We start from the raw sequence: 21412 nt of genomic DNA, 5'->3' as shown, positions 1-21412 counted from the left end.
TTTCCTGGCAGAAGGAGTTCATTGGAATTTGTAAACTAATCTATGCATTTCTGATAACAGGGATAGAACTTTCAGCAGCGTTTCAAGGAATAGATTTTAAGACCCTTAAAAGCATTGCCTCTTATTAATATTCTATTTGTCAAAGAATTCTGTTAAATTTCCACAGAAATCCAGTATTATTATGCATAGTTTCATGATATATATATAATAAACATTTTATAGATCTTAAAAGGAGAAATGTTTTCATATATTCAAAAACCATTCACTGAACACTTTCTTCCGTCACCACAGAATACTGCCAGGAATCCATTAAAATGCACACAGCCTGCATTTGACACACACACACTGATTGTGTTACATACTTTAATGCTCTAAACATGTCATAGGGTTTCAGAGTCTTTTTAAAGATTATTTATTAATCCAGTGCATAAATTTAAACATAGGGTAATAATATAAGATACATCATTCTTATTGGTTATATGAAGTGTTACTTTAGAAAATAAAATTTGATACCGTTGTTTGGCTTCGTGGTCCATAACTGAGAGCTGAACTTGCAGCAGGTTTTCGGTTTTTAAGGGGAGCAGGGTTCTTCAGTCTTGAGCCCACACTTAATAAAAATTAAATGGTTTCTTTTTTTGGAAATGAATATATACTTGCACAAGAAATCAGTTCTAGGGTTGTGCAAGTATTTGAATTAAACTTTCAGAAGCATCACGTGTTTCAGGGTCCCTCAGTTATATCACTTTAGAATTGTTTGTTTGTATGGCAACCCACCTCAAAACTGCCCATACCTAGAAAGCTAGCAGGTAGAGATAAGGGGTTATCTATAGCCTTCTGCCTCACATGGTTACTATTCTTCAGTGGGTTGTTGCTGTTGTTTAAAGGATCTTAGCAAACCATCTCCTAGCTATATCCGAGGATACACTTCCTGAATCCCAAAATGGTTTTCAACCTATTGAAGGACAGTGGATATGATTTTTCACTGCTCAACAGCTTCAAGAAAAATGCAGAGAGCAAAACCAACCCCTGTATATGGCATTTATTTACCTGACTAAGGCCTTCAACACTGTAAATTGCACTGCCCTGTGAACTGTCCTTCTGAAAATTGGCTGCCCAGATAAATTTGTGAATATATTTCAGCTCCTCCATGGTAATACAATATGACGGCAACAATTGCAGATAACAATGGCTCTCAAAGTGAACCATTCACAGTGGGATCAGGCGTTAAACAGGGGTGTGTTATCACCCTAACTCTATTTATTATCTTCATCACCATGATTCTTCACATTGTCGAAGGGAAACTCCCCATCGGGGTAGAAATCATATATCCAAAAGAGGGAAATTTCTTTAATCTGAGTAGACTGAAAGCAAAGAGTAGGGTTACAATAACTTCTGTCATAGAGCTTCAGTACGCTGATGACAATGTATAGTGTGCACACTCAGAGGATGACTTCCAAACCATCCTAAATATTTTACGGAAAGCTTGGCCTATCGCTCAACATCCAAAAAACCAACAAGCCCTCTGCAGTGCCCACAGTTGGGAAGCCCAGCTACTCTTCCCCCCTCCCTTTTTAGTCAGGCATACATAGAAAAGTGTAAACCTAGAGCATGTGAATCTGGGAGCAAGTTAGACTGATGTTCCATCAATTCATGTATGCATGTATTATGCAGATACATGTATTGAATCCCTCCCTAAGAAAACAAGAGCATAGTCGTTTTCTTAATAATTCTGCTTGAGACTCAGGTCCTCATAATGCTCCCTCATTTGTGCTCATTTGGTAGAGGACCTTGAGGAGCCATGTGATGGAGAGTCTAGACACCATTGCATTGGAACTTAACTAGCTATTGTAGTGAAATCTTTTCTCTTGTCCCTTTTCTATGGGCTGACTAGTGCCGAAAACAAAGCCTTGCAGACTGTGTGTCTGTCTCAAGATTTATTTTGGGTTTAACAAGAAGCAGAATTCAGATTGTTGTGTTGCAAAAGAAGCATTTGACACTAATTTGATTTTATTTAAAATCCAGAGACACAAGGATGCTGGCATCACATCATTAAAATATGAAGTCTCTTGTCACTGTCCTTGTTTGTGGGAATTGTAAGAAAAAGAACTCCTGTAGTTGTAGTAGTAGTAGTAGTAGTTGCTCTGTTGCAAAGGATGAAACTGTTCTTCCTAGAGCAAGTTGCTTATGCAGTATTTCTTCAGCACTCTTAACAAGTGTCCCGTTGTTGGTTGTTTCTGAAAATTTTAGTAGAAGGGAGATATTCATCAATGGTTGTACTTAGATTTGCCTTCTGTGGCCACAGTACTTTACTAAAGTAGCGACTTTTGTCACTTGTTCTGCATTAAATTATCAACAGCAGATATCCAGTTCTACCAGAAATTGTGTCATATTAATGGGTGGTGCTTCTAGGAAAAAGAAAGTAATGTTATGTAAAATTACCGTACACGAGTGGAGATACAGCAGCAGCCTACAGTAGTTGTGGTATTTCCTCCCTCTTCTTGCTTTCCTGTTTCTCCAAATAGAGGTTTCTACCTGAGTCAATTGTCAAATCATTGTTATTGTGTAAGTGAAAATAATCCAAATACATATAGCTGGTTTAATAAAGTGGGTTAGGGACTCTGCTAAATCCCTTGTTAAAATCTCACCTCCTCCATTAACTTATTAGGTGGCCAAGGACAAACAACTCTTTTTCAGCAGCCTATCTGGAAATAATAGTGACCCACCTTATAGGGCTGTTGTAAGAATTACTGAAATAATATAATACTAAGTGTCTTGTCAACTCAGAAAAGCTAATATTTAGTTATTTGATAATTTGGTTTATATATTTCATACACACATGTCTAGATTCATTTATTTCATCATTAGAGGCATCCAAGATAATTGACTGAACTGCTGAATACAAATTTTGTCAGAAGTTTAGATTGTTCAGTTAATGTTTGTCATATGGCTGAAAGGTAGTTAAACACATTGAGAATTAAAGAACTGGGCCTGAACACCAGAACATGAGAACGACCGCTTAAATGAAAGTCTGCGGTAAAAGTTTTCCTCTCTTCATGTTTGTTCAGATTTTTTCATTGTGGATTTCGTTCCATTATCAAGAATAAAAATGAGCATGGCACTTAGGCACAAATGTAACTGTTGAGTTTGGGCCAGAATTCCTTTTACTGCTCTTATGTGAAATGAAAGCCAAACAGCTGCTTGTAGCTTAGGTTTGACTTAGCAGCCTAATGCAATTGCCCTGCTCTCCAGTTTGAGATGAGCAACTGCTGTGTCATAGAGTGGGACAGCTTACCTGCTCCCAATTTTTGAGAACAAAACAGTTTGGTACATAGCTTTCTATGGGTCAATGGATTAATATTTTTCTATGTAACCTAAACCAAAAATGATTTTCACTCACTCTTTTTTCCCCCTGTGCAACTTCACAACAGTACTGGGCAAACTAAAGAGTCCTGTTCCCTCTTTGCACCAGCCCTCCAGTCACATCCCAAAAACTATAAAATGTTGTCAAAGAAGAACATGTTATTTGGTTCAGGATGCACTTAAGGATAGCCTGGTCTTTAAACTCTCATTTTAAATTTTCTGTTCTGTCACAGCCTTACTGTCTTAACAGGGCCAGTGTGCCTTGGGTGAGGTTTGTTGATTTCGGGAGGCATACATATTGTTTAAATTGCATATGTGTGAGCTTTATGTAGTAAGTGCAGACAAAAGCCACAGGCACTTACGACCTAAAATCTTATTGGAGCAGATCCTCAAGCACAGGGGTCAGCAAACTTTTTCAGCAGGGGATCGGTCCACTGTCCCTCAGACATTGGTAGGGGGAGGCTGGACCATATTTTGAAATACAGTAAATAAATAAATGATCTAATTCCTATGCCCCACAAATAACCCAGCCTTTGGGCTTACTGGCACGTGGCGCCAGGGAACCTGGCCTCTCAAGGGCGCCTGAAGCCGAGTGAGCGCAGCGCCGCCTGGAGCCCCCGACTCCGCCACCGGAGGTTTGGTTGGATGGAGCAGCGGGAGAAGAGCCTGAAGCCACGTCCGGGCAAAAGCACGGGGCGCACCGATGCTCCGTGCAGCTGTCCAAAGAGGAGCGCCCGGGCCCCGGCAGCATGGGCCGGCCAGTGAAGCCCCTGCCGAGCACCCGCCCTGACACCACCCTCCCTCTTCTGCGCCGCCCCTGTCCCTCCAGCCTGGCGGAGTTTCCCTCAGCGGCTCCAGACGTGGAGCGGGCCTGAAGCCCGACAGGACGTGAAGCTCCTGGGCGACGTGAACGTGGGCGGCAGCAGCGCAGCAGAGAATCTGGATGCCTGAAGGAGAGAAAGCACACACACACACACCCCGCAGGAGATTCGCTTTTCTCCTTGAAGCACTAGGAGAAGACGAATTCATGAATGGAACTGAAGCTCGTGCACCGTTTTATTTCTTAGCACAGGGGATTGCTAGAAATAGACGAATCCTTTGTGCACGCTGCCCAATCTGATTTAATATGGGAGGGGGGTCACCGGAGGCATTTTTGCACCACAGCGTTGGATACCCTTAAGACGGCCCTGCCAGAGATGCATTTTAAATAAAAGCACACATTCTTTTCATGTAAAAAACACCAGGCAGGCCCCACAAATAACCCAGAGATGCATTTTAAATAAAAGGACTCATTCTATTCATGTAAAAACATGCTGATTCCTGGACCATCCGCGGGCCGGATTTAGAAGGCAATTGGGCCGGATCTGGCCCCCGGGCCTTCGTTTGCCTACCCATGCTCAAGCACTTCTAGTTTGCTCTCAGTTAAGTTTGCTGTCCTATGTACATTTCACCGTAAGAGCCGTTGAATTCTGTGGGATTTACTTCTGAGTAAACATGCACAGGATTGCATTGCATGATAGGGTAGGTTGGGGGGGGCAGTTGTTATTACATTTTTTTCTTCAACTCTGTATTCCAATCAGATAAGGTGGAGAAAAATTTCTCAAGCCATACTAATGTTGTTGTTTTTCTCCTGCTTGTATAGTCATCAGAGGTGTTCAAGAAACTGAATACAGTGGTACCTCTACTTACGAATTGAATGCGTTCAAACACCATAGCTGCCAAGTTTTCCCTTTTCTCGCGAGGAAGCCTATTCAGCATAAGGGAATTTCCCTTTAAAAAAAGGGAGAACTTGGCAGCTATGTCAAACACACATTTGTAAGTCGAAAAAAATGTAAGTTGAATCCCATAGGAATGCATTGGGAGAAAAAAATTGTAAATAGAAGCAACCCTATCTAAAAATTCGTAAGTAGAAAAAATCCTATCTAAACCGCATCCAAGATGGCGGACGGAGCTCCATTCATAAGTAGAAACATTCGTAAGTAGAGTTAGTCGTACGTAGAGGTACCACTGTAATAAGGTGACCTCGCTAAAGCAAATAACATTTTACATGGGCCAAAAATATCAAAATGAATGTCTCCTTTTTTTTCTTTAGGAAGATTAGTCACAATGCAGAGAATAGTCTGGACCAGGCATCCCCAAACAGCGGCCCTCCAGATGTTTTGGCCTACAATTCCCATGATCCCTAGCTAACAGGACCAGTGGTCAGTGGTGATGGGAATTGTAGACCAAAACATCTGGAGGGCCGAAGTTTGGGGGTGCCTGGTCTGGACTCTTTGCTGCAGATGTGGAGGTTGGGGCTTAGCAAAGGGTGGGGGGAATTCCTTGGCTGCTTGGCACCTGTTTCAGCGGACTCACCCATCAGAATCTTCCCATGCCAGTGGATTCCAAGCTCTCCTTGCTAATGCCATCAGAGTACTTGGGAGACCCAAGGTATTCACTTCATGACTATAGAATATTCCTAGTCAGTTTCCATGCCTGAACTGGAATGTTGTAAATACTGGTGGAGTCTCCCAGCCAGAACCCTCTTAGAACCCTGTCTTAGTTTAAAACTATTAGTTCCTCTTTGCCTGTTTCAAATCCTAGCTAGGTTCTTCGATATTGTAATCTTGTTCTCATAGCAAATCTAGCACAAGTTCCTTTTTCATAGTTTCCTTGGAATAAGCAGCATCTTCCTGCTATTTCCATTCTATCAAGCACTCAGATATCAAATACTTTTTGTTGCTAATCATCAAGCACAGAATATTTTAGTTATAGCCTTTTTATGTTCCTTGGATCAGATATTATTACACTTTAACCCAGAGTGAATGAAGTCTGATTCATCGCTTCAATGCTCCCCTCATGATAGTATTGTGTGCCTTATTCAGGTTTTAGGGGTTAGATACCATCTATAAAATCATGTTTTATATTTGAGGCAATACTATACTTTGCCACTTATTAATAATAAGTTTGGACAGTGTTCTCGAAGCTACCAACATGAGTTTGACCAAACTGCGGGAGGCAGTGGAAGACAGGAATGCCTGGCGTGCTCTGGTCCATGGGGTCACGAAGAGTCGGACACGACTAAACAACAAAATAATAATTTTTATTGTACAGCTGTAATGGGACCCTGTGGATCTTGCTCTCTTTTGTCCTTAATAATTTCATAATGGATCTCCTGCTTGAGTTAATATCACAATATCCTATATGATGCTCAGGAGCCCTTTTGTTCTCTTCCAATTTTGAATTAAATTGTCTAATTACAAGGGGAATCCCTTATGTTTGCTACCTTTTCTTACCTTGTAAGAAAATACATCACTTGCAAACACTGATGAAAGGGATTATGTTGTACAGTTTTTGACACTCTCAATAAGATAAAATATTGCTGCTTGTATAAAGATTCATATTAGCCAACTCCTGCTTTTGAAACTGTGTGCTCACTCTGAGGGGGAATCATAATTTGCTGCAGTGCCCCTTTATTTTGTTTGAAATTTAAGTGTAGCCACTTAAAAATCATATGCATGGATAATCTGCAACAAGTACTTGCTACAATGAAATTGTAGGAAATTATTTATCTAGAATGAATGGGTAATTATATAGGAAGATGAAGTTTACAGTAATTTTAAATAAGAATGCAGTTTGAAACAGTGCATCTTTTGCAACAGATCCAAAGCCTTTGTTGAGAGCCACTGCTCTCGGTAAGGGTACATGAACTGGTTAAGAATTCTAGGAGTTACCTGTAATAATGCTTTTTTCTGGGAAGATTACTTATTTGATTCCACCTGCTCTTCAGAATTTTTAAAGGGATAGATCTGATTAGTGTTTATAGAAAATTAGTTACGCTCTGCAATAGCTAGCTTAAAACTACAAAGCTTTGATAAGGAATTGGCAGTATGTCTGCATTCTCACTCAGTCACATACTGAATCTTTGCATTGTAATCTCTTGTACGTGCCTTATGCACAGAGAAATCTGATTTTCAAAGAGGCTGAAGAAGAAGGGTTATTACATACACATTGAGTACTAAATGTGTTGCTGAAGGAATATCAGAGTTCTGCTGTTCCTCAATATTTATGGCATATGAAGTCCTGGAAGGGGGGGGGGATTTTAACACCACTCATCAAGTAGACAACTGTTAGGAATGGGAAATAATCAATGTGGGAATTCTTTTACCTCTCCGATGGGAAGGTAAATGGTGTTTCTGTGCGCTGCTCTGCTTTCGCCAGAAGCAGCTTAATCATGTTGGCCACATGACCTGGAGAAACTGTCTGCAAACAAATGTCGGCTCTCTCGGCCAGTAGAGCAAGATGAGCACCGCAACCGCAGTGTCGTCCACAACTAGACTTAACTGTCAAGGGTCCTTTACTTTTTTACTGTCCCAATTGTTCATAACTCAGATTTGTATATTATGACACTATAGGAATACAAATATAAGCCCAAAGACAGGCTAATTGTCCCCCGTCCCAGATTTATTTTACCCTATAGTTGTGAAAATTAGATGTTTGTCTTCAAACAAAGAGTAAAAAAAGATTTCTTCCCATTTTAGCAGGAAGTTACATTGCCAGGAAAATACAATTTATAAACCGGGCCAACATGGGCAGAAGACAACTTTGTGCAAGTGGACTTGTGCTTGCACACTGGGACTTCATTTTCATCTCCTCCCTCTGTAGCCCTCCCACATGCCTCAAAGATCTGCTCCAGAGGACGTTCCAACCCCCTGGAACAGATTTTGAGGGCACTGTGGATGGGAGCTGCATGGGGAAGGAGAGGATGTGACATGAGCAGAAGTCCATCCCACATGCATACAGCCGGTGTTGGATATGACCCGATGAATTGCAGCTAATTGGGTATAAATTGGAGACTTTCTGTGCAGATGTAAGGTTAATCTTTAGTCTGAAAAATGCTAACAAATCATTAGTATTCATCTGAAATAAAAATAATAAATGTAATAAATGTAATGAGTGCTTATTAGAAGTGTTACCCTAAGTACCATTCTTAAAACCAAATTCAGGAAAGCATGAGAGAAGAAGACTGACAGGGGCTGTTACTGATAAAAGGCAAGGTCCAAGCATTAGTACAGATTTGCCTGCATGCCACTCTGCCCGTGCAGACCGTCTATGCAAAACTGGGAGGAATGAGAAGGAAGTACCAGGGTCTCCATGGCTGCTGCAGGCATGCTGCACAACAGGCAAAAATTGATTTCCTACTTTTGGGAGTCCTACTTTCATCACATGTGATTTATGGAAGCTGTGACCATGGAGTGAGTCACCAGCACCATTTTGTCATTCTAGTGTTTGCCGGGTGCTGGTATGGGATGACATTGCATTATTTAGATGACCCATGTATCAGAATTCACCATGTATATAGCTCGTAATAGTCGTGCAGCACTCAAGTTGTATTTGGAGGCTTGAAGAGTCTCCAGCTAAGGAGCTGGACAAGGAGCCGGACCAAATTGGGGGCTTTGAGCCTGCTGTTGGAAATCAGGAGACCACTGCATCTGAGGCTGTCAGATAGGTTCCCCCAGAAGAACCTCATGTACCACCAGGGCCTGTAGGGTGCTTTCATAGGTGCCTTCCCCTGAACCTTAGGAACCAAATTCCTCGCACAGTACCATACCAGTACAGTGGTGCAAAGAGTGTGCTAGATAGGAGGCTATGGAATAGAGGAGGAGCACTTATCTTTAAGCCAAAGGGTTGGCCCTCTTAAAAATCTGAAGTTTTCCATAAGGAAACAGAATCTAGGAGAGCCGATCTGGAAGCAGAGACTTAAACCTATCTGTGCCCTTACAACTCCTGATCTGCCTTGCCATGTACGACCTGGTATCAGATGAGAACACAACATTACTGATGAGGAGCCTAACCACATTTCTGGTGTCTGCCTTACTACATTGGTAACATGGGAATTATGCCTAGTTCCTTACAGAATTTGAGGTAGAGTTGCTTCTATAGTTTATCTGTCAATCAGATGTGGTGCTTGGAGGGATGCAAGTCATTAGTTAAGAGTTCAACACATGCATGTTCTGGCTGGGGGAAGTTCAGGCCATCTGGGACCACTGACTGGGACTTGTTTTTCTCCTGTACCAGAAATCAGCTTTATCCAGGCAAACTAAGTATCCCCTCCCAAATCTGGGCCTCTGACGCTATTTGACAACATTAAGCTTTCCCAGTTCTGGGCCTCTTAACAGACATTACACTACAATAATAATCTTTTCTCTATAGTCATGGAGGCTCAAAAAATTTCAAAGGGAGCGGGAGGATTCTAGGAATTTTAATTTTGTGCCTGGAAGACATAGGACACAGTTCATTAAAGTTATGTCCCTTTATATCCCATTGATTTAAAAAAGAGAGCCAACTTTGGCTGTATTGTCCTCATTCTTTTGTATGTAACTTCCTCAATACGAAGAGTACAACACATATGTAGCCAATATTTTATCTGTTATGTTTAAAATTATATTGAAAATGATGGCTTTTAGTGCTAGAACAAACATACTTTTCCAGTCAACAAATTTGTAGTATTTGTTTCAGTGAAAGACATCTTGAATTTTTTTGCAATGAGAGGTGGTGAAATTTAAACAAATCCAGATTGTTTCAGCTTTTGTATCTAATTATATTTACCATGGCTTCATCAGAAAAAAATGTGCTGCTTTATCATATCATAGCTCAATTAAGTGTTTGTGTCTACTGTAGTAATCTGACTGGTGAGCCTCAAAAGATGTGATTTTTTTTTTGTATGCAGAAACTGCGTCCTTAGGAATATGATAGTGTCAAATGGCTGATCTGAGCTGGGGTCAAATTTCTCTTGGCTTACAAATAACGGTACCTTGAGAATGGTAGAACACACTTAACAGTTCATATTCTGCCACAGCACAATTATATTCTCAATATGCTTTCCTTACAAGTATATTTATAGAGAAAGTTTTTTTTAATCATGCTTCATTCAGAATCAGACTTCAATATCCCTTACTAAAAAAAAAACCCAAGAAAACCACCCTAAAGTACTTGCTGGTGAATTGTCTTGTTAATGGTACAGTAAAGGTCAAAATGAAATATATTGTACATGCTAAACTCATTAAGATGGGAGTAAAACAGAAGGAAAATATGATGCTTTCTTTGAAGTCAACAGTGAAGACTTCTTAACAGGTTTCTGAAAAGGGTTGCAATGGTGACACTGAAATAACATGAATCTGTTTGAATTGTGAAACAGGAAAGCTATAATTTTCATCCTTTATAAAATGAGCTCTAGCTGTTGGTGTCAGCCTTGTTGCCATCCTGAGACTCACTGTCAGGAATTATTTGTCTTCTCATCCCCCCCCCCCTTGTAGATTTCGGGCATCTTCAACAGTTAACATGTGACAAATTTGTATTACATTAATTCGGCTGAGAATTGTGATAAAAGTCCTAGAAGAAGTCATCGTCGTTCTTTAACAATGTTTTTGCAAATGTTCATGTATGAAAAAAACACAAAATCAATTTGATAAGAGTGGATGCTACGTAAATGACGTCACTCTTGAAGACGTGGACATCAAGACAGTAGTGCATTTGAGATTTACTGTCTTCAAACTGTTGCTTTCATGTACATAACTTTATTGTATATTTCAATTCCAAGAATTAACAAAGTAGGCTAAAGGTGTTCTAAGTCCCTCCACTTGTTCCAAAGGGCTGGGAAAGATTCCAGAGCAGGATGGGGGGGAGAGAGAAAAACTGAAAGGGGCAACAGTAACCAGAAGTCCCCCTGTTGTACAAGTGGGTAGACATCACTAGATGTCTCCCAAGTTTGTCAAATGAATTGTTGGTTTCAAATAGCAGTGCTTATAGTAACAACAAAGTTGATGTGCAGAAAAATAATGGTCTTGCCAAAAAGGATGAAATTAAACGATATTTCAGCAGCAACTACTTCCTCTTTGTAGCTTTCTACAACAATGTTGAACATGAATCTCCTGTTTTTACTTGTGTGTTGCTCTTTGCGGCTGAATATCTAAGCTTAAATACATTAAACAGCCTGTTATATGGTAGAGTAAGCAATTTAATTACGATTGAAATAATGACTTCCCTAAGTTTTGAAACTATTCCTTTTCCAGATTTACTTTAAGTTCTTGCATCAACAGGAGGTAGCCTAGAATTATCCATGCTTAATTTTTTTTTCAAGAAGTTGAAATCCCTACAACATGCAAACTATTTTATCTCTGAAAAAATATATGTATGCATCCTTTGTAGAATTATTTAAGGCAACCCTAAGGAATCTGTTTTTAACACTGTTCAGTGGGGGGGGGGAAGTACTTGTCCCTGAGTGAAATCTAATGCTGGTATCCCACTTGCAGAGGCATCAACTGGCGTAAGAGGAAGGAGGCAGATTTCTCTGGTTGCCCCTTCCCACTGCAGCCTCTTACTTTGCTTTCCATGCTGTTCTGGAACAAATTTTGGGGGTTGCAGGGGGAATCAGAACATTGCCTCTCATGTTAGCAGATGTTTCCACAAAAGCAAAAGTTGTTCCACAAGTGAGACTGTAGTAATGGATTCCCCCCCCCCAAAAAAAGTCATAATATTGCAAAATTGATTCCTGTAGTTGGCTCTCAAAAATCCAAATGGCTAGAATAATTAGATTGTCCTCACTTATTCTTAGGAATTGCAACACATCACACACCATGTGCTTGTCTTTCACTGTTGAAACCTCCATGGTTGCAGGTTGAAAATGAATACTTCAATCTTTACAGTCTTTCACTGTTCAGTTTACTTCTTTCAATTTTCATTTGTTTTGTTTGTTTAATTTCTATACTGCCCTTCATCCAAATATCACAATATAAAAACAATATAATATGCCCCACGATAAAAAACAAAAACACTATGTTACCACACACACACATATTAAAGGGCTAGCTGACTAAAAACTGAAAGTTCTTTTGTAACTTAATTCATAAATGATGTAGTAAGAATTGAAGTCTTTCAAATACTATCTCATCCCCATCATTGTTTAAGAAAACAAAATTGTATCATCAGTATCCATTAACATAGTGATTTGCTGAGGGCCTTTAAAAAGTTTAGTCACATTAAAATAATGTAAACTTTTAAAAGCAAGCAAACAAGCAGTGATATTTTTACATATCTAGAAGTAATAGAATGATGGAGTCTGAATTGTCATTAAATGCTAAAACTTTCTTGAATACATGAATTGCAAGCCTCACTGTGTAACAAAAGTGAGTGATCTCTCTGGTGATTATTTGACTTTTCTGGTTTAGACGAAAGTTGGTCCCAAATTAACGATCAAATGCTGAAGTAAAAGCCAAAATTGTAACAAATAATATGCAGTTTAATTGTATTTATACATTTGTTACAAATAAACAGAGAAGTAGAACCAATGTTTGGCTTTTTTCTTTTCGGCATCAAGTTTAAGCAGAAGTAATGCTTGGAGGCTATGACAATCAAACAAATTGATATGTAGTCATTTTGTCAACTTTTGGTACAATGGTACAATAATTCAAGTACATTTGTTGATAATGTGTTATCTGGTTAATTTTAATGGGAGATGTTATTTCATCGTATAGCTCTTGCTGTTTAGGGCATATGTACAGGACACTTCATTATGTGTGTCAGTTGTAATTAAGTTGCAATGTCTCAGAATAAACTATTGTGGTTAAGCAAGCAATTTACCAAATATGAAAGTGAGCACCCTGCCCCAGCCAACACCATAAAACAGGCATAGGGAAACTCTGCCCTTCAGATGTTTTGAGACTACAATTCCCATCATCCCTGACCACTGGTCCTGTTAGCTAGGGATGATGGGAGTTGTAGTCCCAAAACATCTGGAGGGCCGAGTTTGCCCATGCTTGCCATAAAACAACCCAAAGCTGTTAATTCTGTATATTCTGGGTAGACTACATTTCTTATGTATACAGATTTACCATATACATTTTTATGGCCTCTTTGTTATCAGGATCTGTTGCTGTGTTCCAAGAATGCTTTCATTTGATTGTGGATCACTTAGGGCTACAAAAACCATTAATCTGTTTGCAGCACAGTTTTAAGCATGTTTATTCTGAAGTAGGTCCCACCAAGTTCCATGAGGTGTGCTCCCTTCTGCATCTGTTTAGGATTATAGCTATGCAGCATGATCCAGTGTATATTTAATCTGAATAAATCCCAGTAATCTTCAGAATTTATCCAATATGTAAACTTACTAATATCAAATAAGCTAAAAAAACTTTTCCCCAACTTTTACATTAGCCGATTACAAGGGTGCGGTGAGATAATTAAAGGAATCTGCCCCTTGTCAGAAATATAAGCATTCTAATATAACTGTAGACATTTGCCAGACCTCTGGTTTTCTTATGATGATGTAATTTTTCTGTTTACATATATGTATTACATTACATATATTATACTTGCTGTTGCTGGTGACCAACATGATAGATAAAAGTAATCTAGTCTGCTTGCTTGTATGAATTACTTCCCATTGTTAGACGCATTTCCTATTTCAGCACTGCCCACATTTTTTTAATAGAGATCTTAGCTTCATATAGCCACTGCATTCACGAAGCTGAGCCAGTAGTAAAGCTGAAAAGCTTTCATTTACATTAGCCCTGAGTTTTAAGCGCCTCTCATTTTTAAGTACAATTTTTTGTTTACATTGAAGGAACTATGCAATAGCATTAATGTTATTTTCTTCTAATGTAGAAGTGCCTTGCAATTCATGGAAATGTTCAAGGGAGAATGGCATTTTTGTCAATTACTTCTTTACATTTTTGTGATGTTCATGAAGTAGAGCTTATACTACTAACAAAAATTCAGTGTATATTGTCACCTTCATGAAAAGTCCTCCTCAGATGGTATGTTTGGTGCCTGGTGAATATTTTTTTAAAATTATTACTTGCCTGCAATTCAAAGGCAAGTTACAAAATACTAAAACAGCATAATAATCAAAACACAATAGAATACAAGAATACAAACAACAACAATGAGTTTCTCCTGTCCCCATGACCACAAAGTAGGTTTCTTCTGCACATCTTAATACAAAACCAGGTTTGTATGAGAAAGGTGTTTCTTCAATTGTTGTTGTTGTTGTTTAGTCGTTTAGTCGTGTCCGACTCTTCGTGACCCCATGGACCATAGCACGCCAGGCACTCCTGTCTTGCACCGCCTCCCGCAGTTTGGTCAGACTCATGTTGGTAGCTTCGAGAACACTGTCCAACCATCTTGTCCTCTGTCGTCCCCTTCTCCTTGTGCCCTCAATCTTTCCCAACATCAGGGTCTTTTCCAAGGATTCTTCTCTTCTCATGAGGTGGCCAAAGTATTGGAGCCTCAGCTTCAGGATCTGTCCTTCCAGGGAGCACTCAGGGCTGATTTCCTTCAGAATGGATAGGTTTGATCTTCTTGCAGTCCATGGGACTCTCAAGAGTCTCCTCCAGCACCATAATTCAAAAGCATCAATTCTTCGGCGGTCAGCCTTTTTTATGGTCCAGCTCTCACTTCCATACATCACTACTGGGAAAACCATAGCTTTAACTATACGGACCTTTGTAAGCAAGGTGATGTCTCTGCTTTTTAAGATGCTGTCTAGGTTTGTCATTGCTTTTCTCCCAAGAAGCAGGCATCTTTTAATTTCGTGACTGCTGTCACCATCTGCAGTGATCAAGGAGCCCAAGAAAGTAAAATCTCTCACTGCCTCCATTTCTTCCCCTTTTATTTGCCAGGAGGTGATGGGACCAGTGGCCATGATCTTGGTTTTTTTGATGTTGAGCTTCAGACCATATTTTGCGCTCTCCTCTTTCACCCTCATTAAAAGGTTCTTTAATTCCTCCTCACTTTCTGCCATCAAGGTTGTGTCATCTGCATACCGAGGTTGTTGATATTTCTTCCGGCAATCTTAATTCTGACTTGGGATTCATCTAGCCCAGCCTTTTGCATGATGAATTCTGCATATAAGTTAAATAAGCAGGGATCCCTTCATGGATCAATGCCTTGTCGTGGCGAAGGGGCTTGAATAACTCAGAGAAGCTATGAGCTATGTCATGCAGGGCCACCCAAGATGGACAGGTCATAGTGGAGAGTTTTGACTAAACGTGATCCACCTGGAGAAGGAACTGGCAAGCCACTCCAGTATCCCTGCCAAGAAAACTCCATGGACAAAGTTTCTTCAATTATTTGGCTCCAAAGTCATTCAGGGCTTTGTACATTTTGAGTTGATCCAAGTAATTTATGGGCATTTGACTCACTCAGGCCTTTTAACAAAATCCGGGCTTTCATTATGCAAGTTGTGTTTTGTTGTTAATTGATTGCATTTTCCTCTAACAGAAAGGAGTTTTTTTAAAAAAAATAAAATAAAAATGCTGTATTTCAGGGTTTTATAAATAAATGAAAACAAGGACTGTAACCTCAAGAATATGGTAGATTCCAGACACTTTAATATATGTTACCCTTTTCTCCACAACTTCCACCCAAGAGTATGCTCTTTGATTAACTTTCATTTATCATTTATTCTCATAACACTTATAGCATTTGTGTCCAGTTGGCACATGAGACTCACAAGGGAAGCAGGCAGTGCCCAACCACAAGTCCAACAGAGAGCCTACAGGACCTTGGACAGCTCCTTAGAGCTTTGCTAAAACAGCTGCAACAGACATTTCTTCTACAAGGACCTAGAGCAAGTAAACATGTTTAGACTGAGCAGGCCTAAAGTGTGGTAGGCTCTGCCTGTCTAGAGGAGCTGGCTGGCTGGCTGGTTGGTTAAAGGGTTTCTGCTTAATTGACGTCTCAAGGTTGGAGAGACAGAGGCTCATCCTCTGAGTCTGAGGGTGGTGGCAGGACTGTGTTCTCTATCCTTAAAGAAGGTACTGGTGGTCCCCCCCCCAAGTCCTCCACCATGCAGTGCAAGGTCTCAGGGTCATAACAATTTGGAAGAGAGGGGGTTTTTTTGGTAGTGGGTTATCTGTTGCCAATGGGACTTTCCACAAAATATTTCATTGTAGAGTCCCTGTTCAGAATTCCATCCAATCCATTCCATTTCCTCTCCACATTTTCCATTCTCCCTTATCCCACAACAGTCAAGCATTATTCCATGCCTGGTGAGCATGCTTGGTCCTCATCAGGCTGATATATGACTTGTCTCTCATTTTGTCCTTGTAATACCAATCTAGGTTTGGTTAGGTATAGGTTAGACGGACACATTGTGATTGGCTACAACCCAGTGTGGAATTAAGAGTGATTGATTAATCCCATTTATTTCAGTGGCCTTAAGGGTTCTTAAGTCGGTTAGATCATAGTCAGTGATCTTAATATGTTTTGGCTTTACTCTCTGGTTTTCAAGGTAGTTAAACGCTGCAAACAAACAATGTAGGTTTTAACTAACATGGGGTTAAATTGACAGTCCCTATGGAGTGCATGTGTTGGATAGATAAGATACATGTAGTGGCCAATATTCCAAGACATGATAAGGATGAGAACATATGCATATGTTTTATGTTTAGAAGAGAAAAATTCAAACTATATCAGCTTTTCTTTTCTTTTCTTCCTGAAATTTTAACTTAAGCAGCTACCCAGAAGCATATGTTCAGAATAGAAATCTGGCCTTGAACTGTTTCTTCCCCTCCTCCAAACATATGGAAGCATAAACTACTGCCAAAAAAATAAGCATTCTCTGTTGGAAAGTGTATATATAAAGTGAGTGTTCACGTCATAAATTCAGTTATGCTCACCCTTCTACAAGGGTAGTGGCAGCAATGCCAGGGAGCTATCAGAAAATGGCAAGGATAAAAGCAGCCACAGCTGAGAAAAATGACCAGCTAAAAGTACCTTTGTGGGTTTTGTGTCCCTTCTTAATGTACAGCTTACATTTTCAAAAATCTAAAAGCCACTTCACAAGGCTAGCTTATAATGAGGTGATAAACCAAACTAAGCTCTCTGCCGCATGTTTCTGTGGCAGGAAGAACGAGAGACTATGTTCTTTAAGAACAGAACATAGACACTGAGCACTGGGGATTTTCATGCCACTTGTGTTCCCCTAGTGTGGGAAGTCTGGATTTCCAGTCTCAGCCCGTCAAGGCCAAGCCAGGCTGGAGCAGAATAGGAGAGCAGCTGCAGGGAAGCAGGAACTTGGGAATGTCGATCCTTTATTTTTGTTTGTTTGTTTGTTTTGTTTCAGTTTCATTTCGTTTTGTTTCCTTGTTACTGGTGCTGCCTATTGTCAGGTGAAGGAAGAGGTAGCTTTGCATCTGCTAGGAACACTCTTCACTCACACTGGCACCAAATCATCTGAGTAAGAAAGAAGCCAAGGTCTGGTTTTCTGCTGCAGCTGCCACCTCTGCTTTGCCCTGACTAGGCTTCTGCCCAACAGTGAGTGGGAATCACTCCCAAAATGTGGGATCTACCTCTGCTGACCTCCAGATTGCATTCACTTAAGACAGTTTGATGCCACAGCATCTTTCATTAATAAGAATAACATTGAGTAGTACTGTCTGTGACAATTCAGTGTATGCCTGATAACAATTTGCTAAGAAAATGCCAGGTTGGAAGGGAGGTTTGGAAGCAACAAGGGGAGAGGGAGATTTGTAAACAGCTTCTATGTGCCCATGACCCCCCTCAGAAAACTGAATGCTAGCCCTTACTCTGCAATATTTTTTTTGTTTCCCTTCATTCAGTTGGGCCCCTTCAAAACATCACTAATGCTGCTCTGTATTCAGCCGCAGCAATTTTCTTAGCATCTGTGTGCTGTAGTGATTGGGTGGTGGGATGTGTGTAAGAGATTAATGACAACATTTTCTTTTTATTGATTGAACTATCTCCCAGACTAATAATACATACATAATTATTTGTGGTGCTATGCACAATAGTGAATGTTTGCTCTTTAAAGGTAAAAGTTAAGGATTAATTGGATAGGAAACTAGCTTTTTTTCTATGTGTAGAGGATAAATGTTAGCTGAGCAATTAAAACTAATCCAGCTCCTGTCTCGCTGCTCTGAGAAGGCCAATTGGGTAATTGATATGCTTTGACCTGTTGGCAAAGGACTTTAGAGTAAAGTGGTTCCTAAATGTGTTCCCTCTCTTGATTGCTTGTGAATGCCATGGGAGGGTTCATTTTAGACACCCTGCTTTTTTAATCCTCCCATGCCTCTTGACAGAATACTTCTGGAGAAGCTTAAAGTAGTGTTATTATGGTGTCAGCTTACTACAGCTCTTTGGTTCATGTTTAGTACAAAACCAATTTTCCCACATATAGTCATATTATGTTTGTTAGCTATGGGGTATGTGAGTGTGTGGTGTTCATGAGGCAGATTCATTTGGCATAATGAGTCAAATTTGTGTACTGTCTAATATTAGCTGAGGTTTTTTTTAAGGTCATCTAAATGGCTAAGCATTGGGCTTATATTAAAATTATAGTTGGAGTAAAGGTAAAGGTAAAGGTACCCCTGACCGTTAGGTCCAATCGCGGACAACTCTGGGGTTGCACACTCATATAGACAGAGGGAGCTGGTGTTTGTCTGCAGACAGCTTCCCGGTCATGTGGCCAGCATGAGTAAGCTGCTTCTGGTGAACCAGAGCAGCACACGGAAACGTCGTTTACCTTCCCGCCAGTGTGGTACATATTTATCTACTTGCACTTTGATGTGCTTTCGAACTGCTAGGTTGGCAGGAGCTGGGACCGAACAATGGGAGCTTACCCTGTCGCGGGGATTCGAACTGCTCACCTTCTGATCGGCAAGCCCTAGGCTCAGTGGTTTAGACCACAGCGCCACCCATGTCCCCTATAGTTGGAGTAGTCTTATGGTAAAGCTAGATTTTCTCACAGTGATTCTTGATTTTTTAAGTACCGAGTACCAACTGTCAAAGAAGCCTACTCTCCAGAAGGTGCAAAGTCACAAACTTCTATTATCACAACCTTTCCCAACCTGGTGCCCTTTATCTATTTGGGATCACAACTCACTTAGCCTGAATTATGGAACAGGTTATCCAGCAACATCTGGGTTGTAGAAGACTGTATGACTGAATGAATTTTAGCATTCAAACACCAGTGCCATTCAAACGCTATGGCACTAGGAATGGAAATGAATTTGAAATTGGAGGACTTTGGATTATGAACTTCCCCATTTAGAAATCCACTCCTTTCTATGAACCTGTCCTCTCAGAACCCCTCAGAACCCAGGTATAGTATGTACAGTGGTACCTCTACTTACAAATAACTCTACTTACCAATTTTTCTACTTACAAATGGAGCTCCGTCCGCCATCTTGGATGCAGTTTAGATAGGATTTTTTCTACTTACGAATTTTTAGATAGGGTTGCTTCGACTTACAAATTTTTTCTCCCAATGCATTCCTATGGGATTCGACTTACAAATTTTTTTGACTTAAAAATGTGTGTTCGGAACGCATTAAATTCGTAAGTAGAGGTACCACTGTACAGTGATGCAATTTGCCCCCCTCTCCAGCCTGTTCTCCTGCAGACCCTCTCTTCCAGCCATATTTTATTCCAAAGGAAAGATGAGAAAGTTCACTGGTGGAAGCAGAAAATGCTGTATGGGCCTCTGCTTAACTGCAATGTTAGTGGGTTCATTCCTAGCTTCAATAAGCCATTCTATCATTGTTCCCAGTTTCCGTCCTTTCATAAGTTTGCTTGGAGATAGTATGTTTATATAATTGGAAGAGAGAGCTGAGGTCTCCCTTCCTCACATTTGTTTTTGTCATGCTTTTTCAGAAGTGGCTCAGAAGGTGTTTTTTTTTATTTAAAAAAATCATTCAGAGTGTGTAGAAAAATAAAATGCTTTCCAAATCATGCAAAGGGTAGTTCATTCATCACTGTTTAGTACTTGAGGATGCTAGTTGTGTTTTAAAAAAAATTACGTATTTATGTATATCACTTCTGCACAGAAATATTTCAGCCTCTTAGATCCAGTTTGCAATGCTTCTGCTACACAGTGTGTTCATGTCTATAAGAACAGAAAGAGGGAAATGTTGTTATGTTGGCATATGCTTGTATAACAGCACAGGACTAGGAGGTGGAAGCTGAAATATGTAATTTAGCCAAATACGTAATTTATTTGTTTTATTTTGAATAGTTCTTGAAATAAATGCTGTTGGAATTTTTATAGCTGAAATTCCCAGCATGAAATTGTCTCTTGAAATTGAACATTACAAATAGCTCCATTGTTAGTTTTAGGTCACAAAATAAATTAAATTTCATTTTATTTTTGGAGTTCTGAGTGTTCCCATACAAGGTATCCTACATGTATTTGACTGCCTCTATAAAAAAGAATATTACTTTTTAAATACTGAATGAACAATGCAAAAGCTTCCATATGTAACTTTTTTTTGTCTGGAACGGGTGGGGAATTATGTGTGGGGACCCCACAGAGAGAGAGAGAGAGAGGCTTGATTAATGACTGAGCCATAAGACGCTTCCATGCCTTCACTAGAACACCTGGAAAGTTTGGGGAAAGCTGCATTTTGTTTGCTGCTTGAAATTTGGTAGTGTTATATAACTTTTTACTTCACATTTTGAATTCCTAATTCAAATATTAGAAGTTGTTTGGTATGGAGGTAGGTAGGAAAATCCCCAATATTAGTTATTACATTCTTGAGAAATATGCTGGTGAAATAATCCCTAGCGTTACAAATGCCTTTGGCAATTTTTTATTTTGCTTATAAAGATACATGGTTGAATTCAACTGCATTTTCACTGAAAGGTGTGTCATTGAACAGTATATATGCCTCTCTGGAAGATGGCAGTGCTAGGGTTTTAGATAGTGCTGTTTTTCTAGAAGAAGGGTTGCCGGAACTTAACTATGAACGCTTGTTCTCTTATAATGGCAATGGTGCCCAACTGAGTGGTGGAGAATTCCAGCTTGAAAAAAGCCCTTGTTTTAGGGCAAGTCTACCAGTACATATTCCCCCTACACAAATATTCAGAAAAGGGGTGAGAGGATAGTATCTCAGTGATAGTTTAACTGCTCTGTATGTAGAAGCTCCTATGTTCAATCTCTGACATTTCCATGTAATGCTCCCTGTCTGAAACCCTGCAAAGCCTTTGCCACTCAGTGTAAATCATACTCAGCTAGATGGACCGGTGGCCTGACTCATTTTAAGGAAGATTCCTA

The 21412-nt window shown here is 39.9% G+C and overlaps 1 protein-coding gene across 2 annotated transcripts in view; it reads left to right on the top strand.

Annotated features, from left to right (window-relative positions):
• Nucleotides 1–21412, top strand: part of LOC132591727 (collagen alpha-1(XXIII) chain-like) — a 207894-nt gene that overhangs the window by 163132 nt on the left and 23350 nt on the right. Inside the window, exon 3 of one of the 2 annotated variants that reach the window (XM_088661969.1) lies at nt 10656–12680. The exons of the other annotated variant lie outside the window; for it this stretch is intronic. Within the exon in view, the coding sequence (XP_088518095.1) occupies nt 10656–10705 (50 nt within the window). The 3' untranslated portion in view covers nt 10706–12680. Of the gene's footprint in view, nt 1–10655; nt 12681–21412 lie in introns of those variants that run through there. 2 annotated transcript variants of the gene reach the window in all.

This window comes from Zootoca vivipara, chromosome 2, assembly GCF_965207765.1.
Source record: "Zootoca vivipara chromosome 2, rZooViv2.hap1.1, whole genome shotgun sequence".
NCBI classification, from domain to species: Eukaryota; Metazoa; Chordata; class Lepidosauria; order Squamata; family Lacertidae; genus Zootoca; species Zootoca vivipara.
Note: the sequence above shows the minus strand (reverse complement) of the source record. Positions and strands in the feature narration are given on the sequence as shown.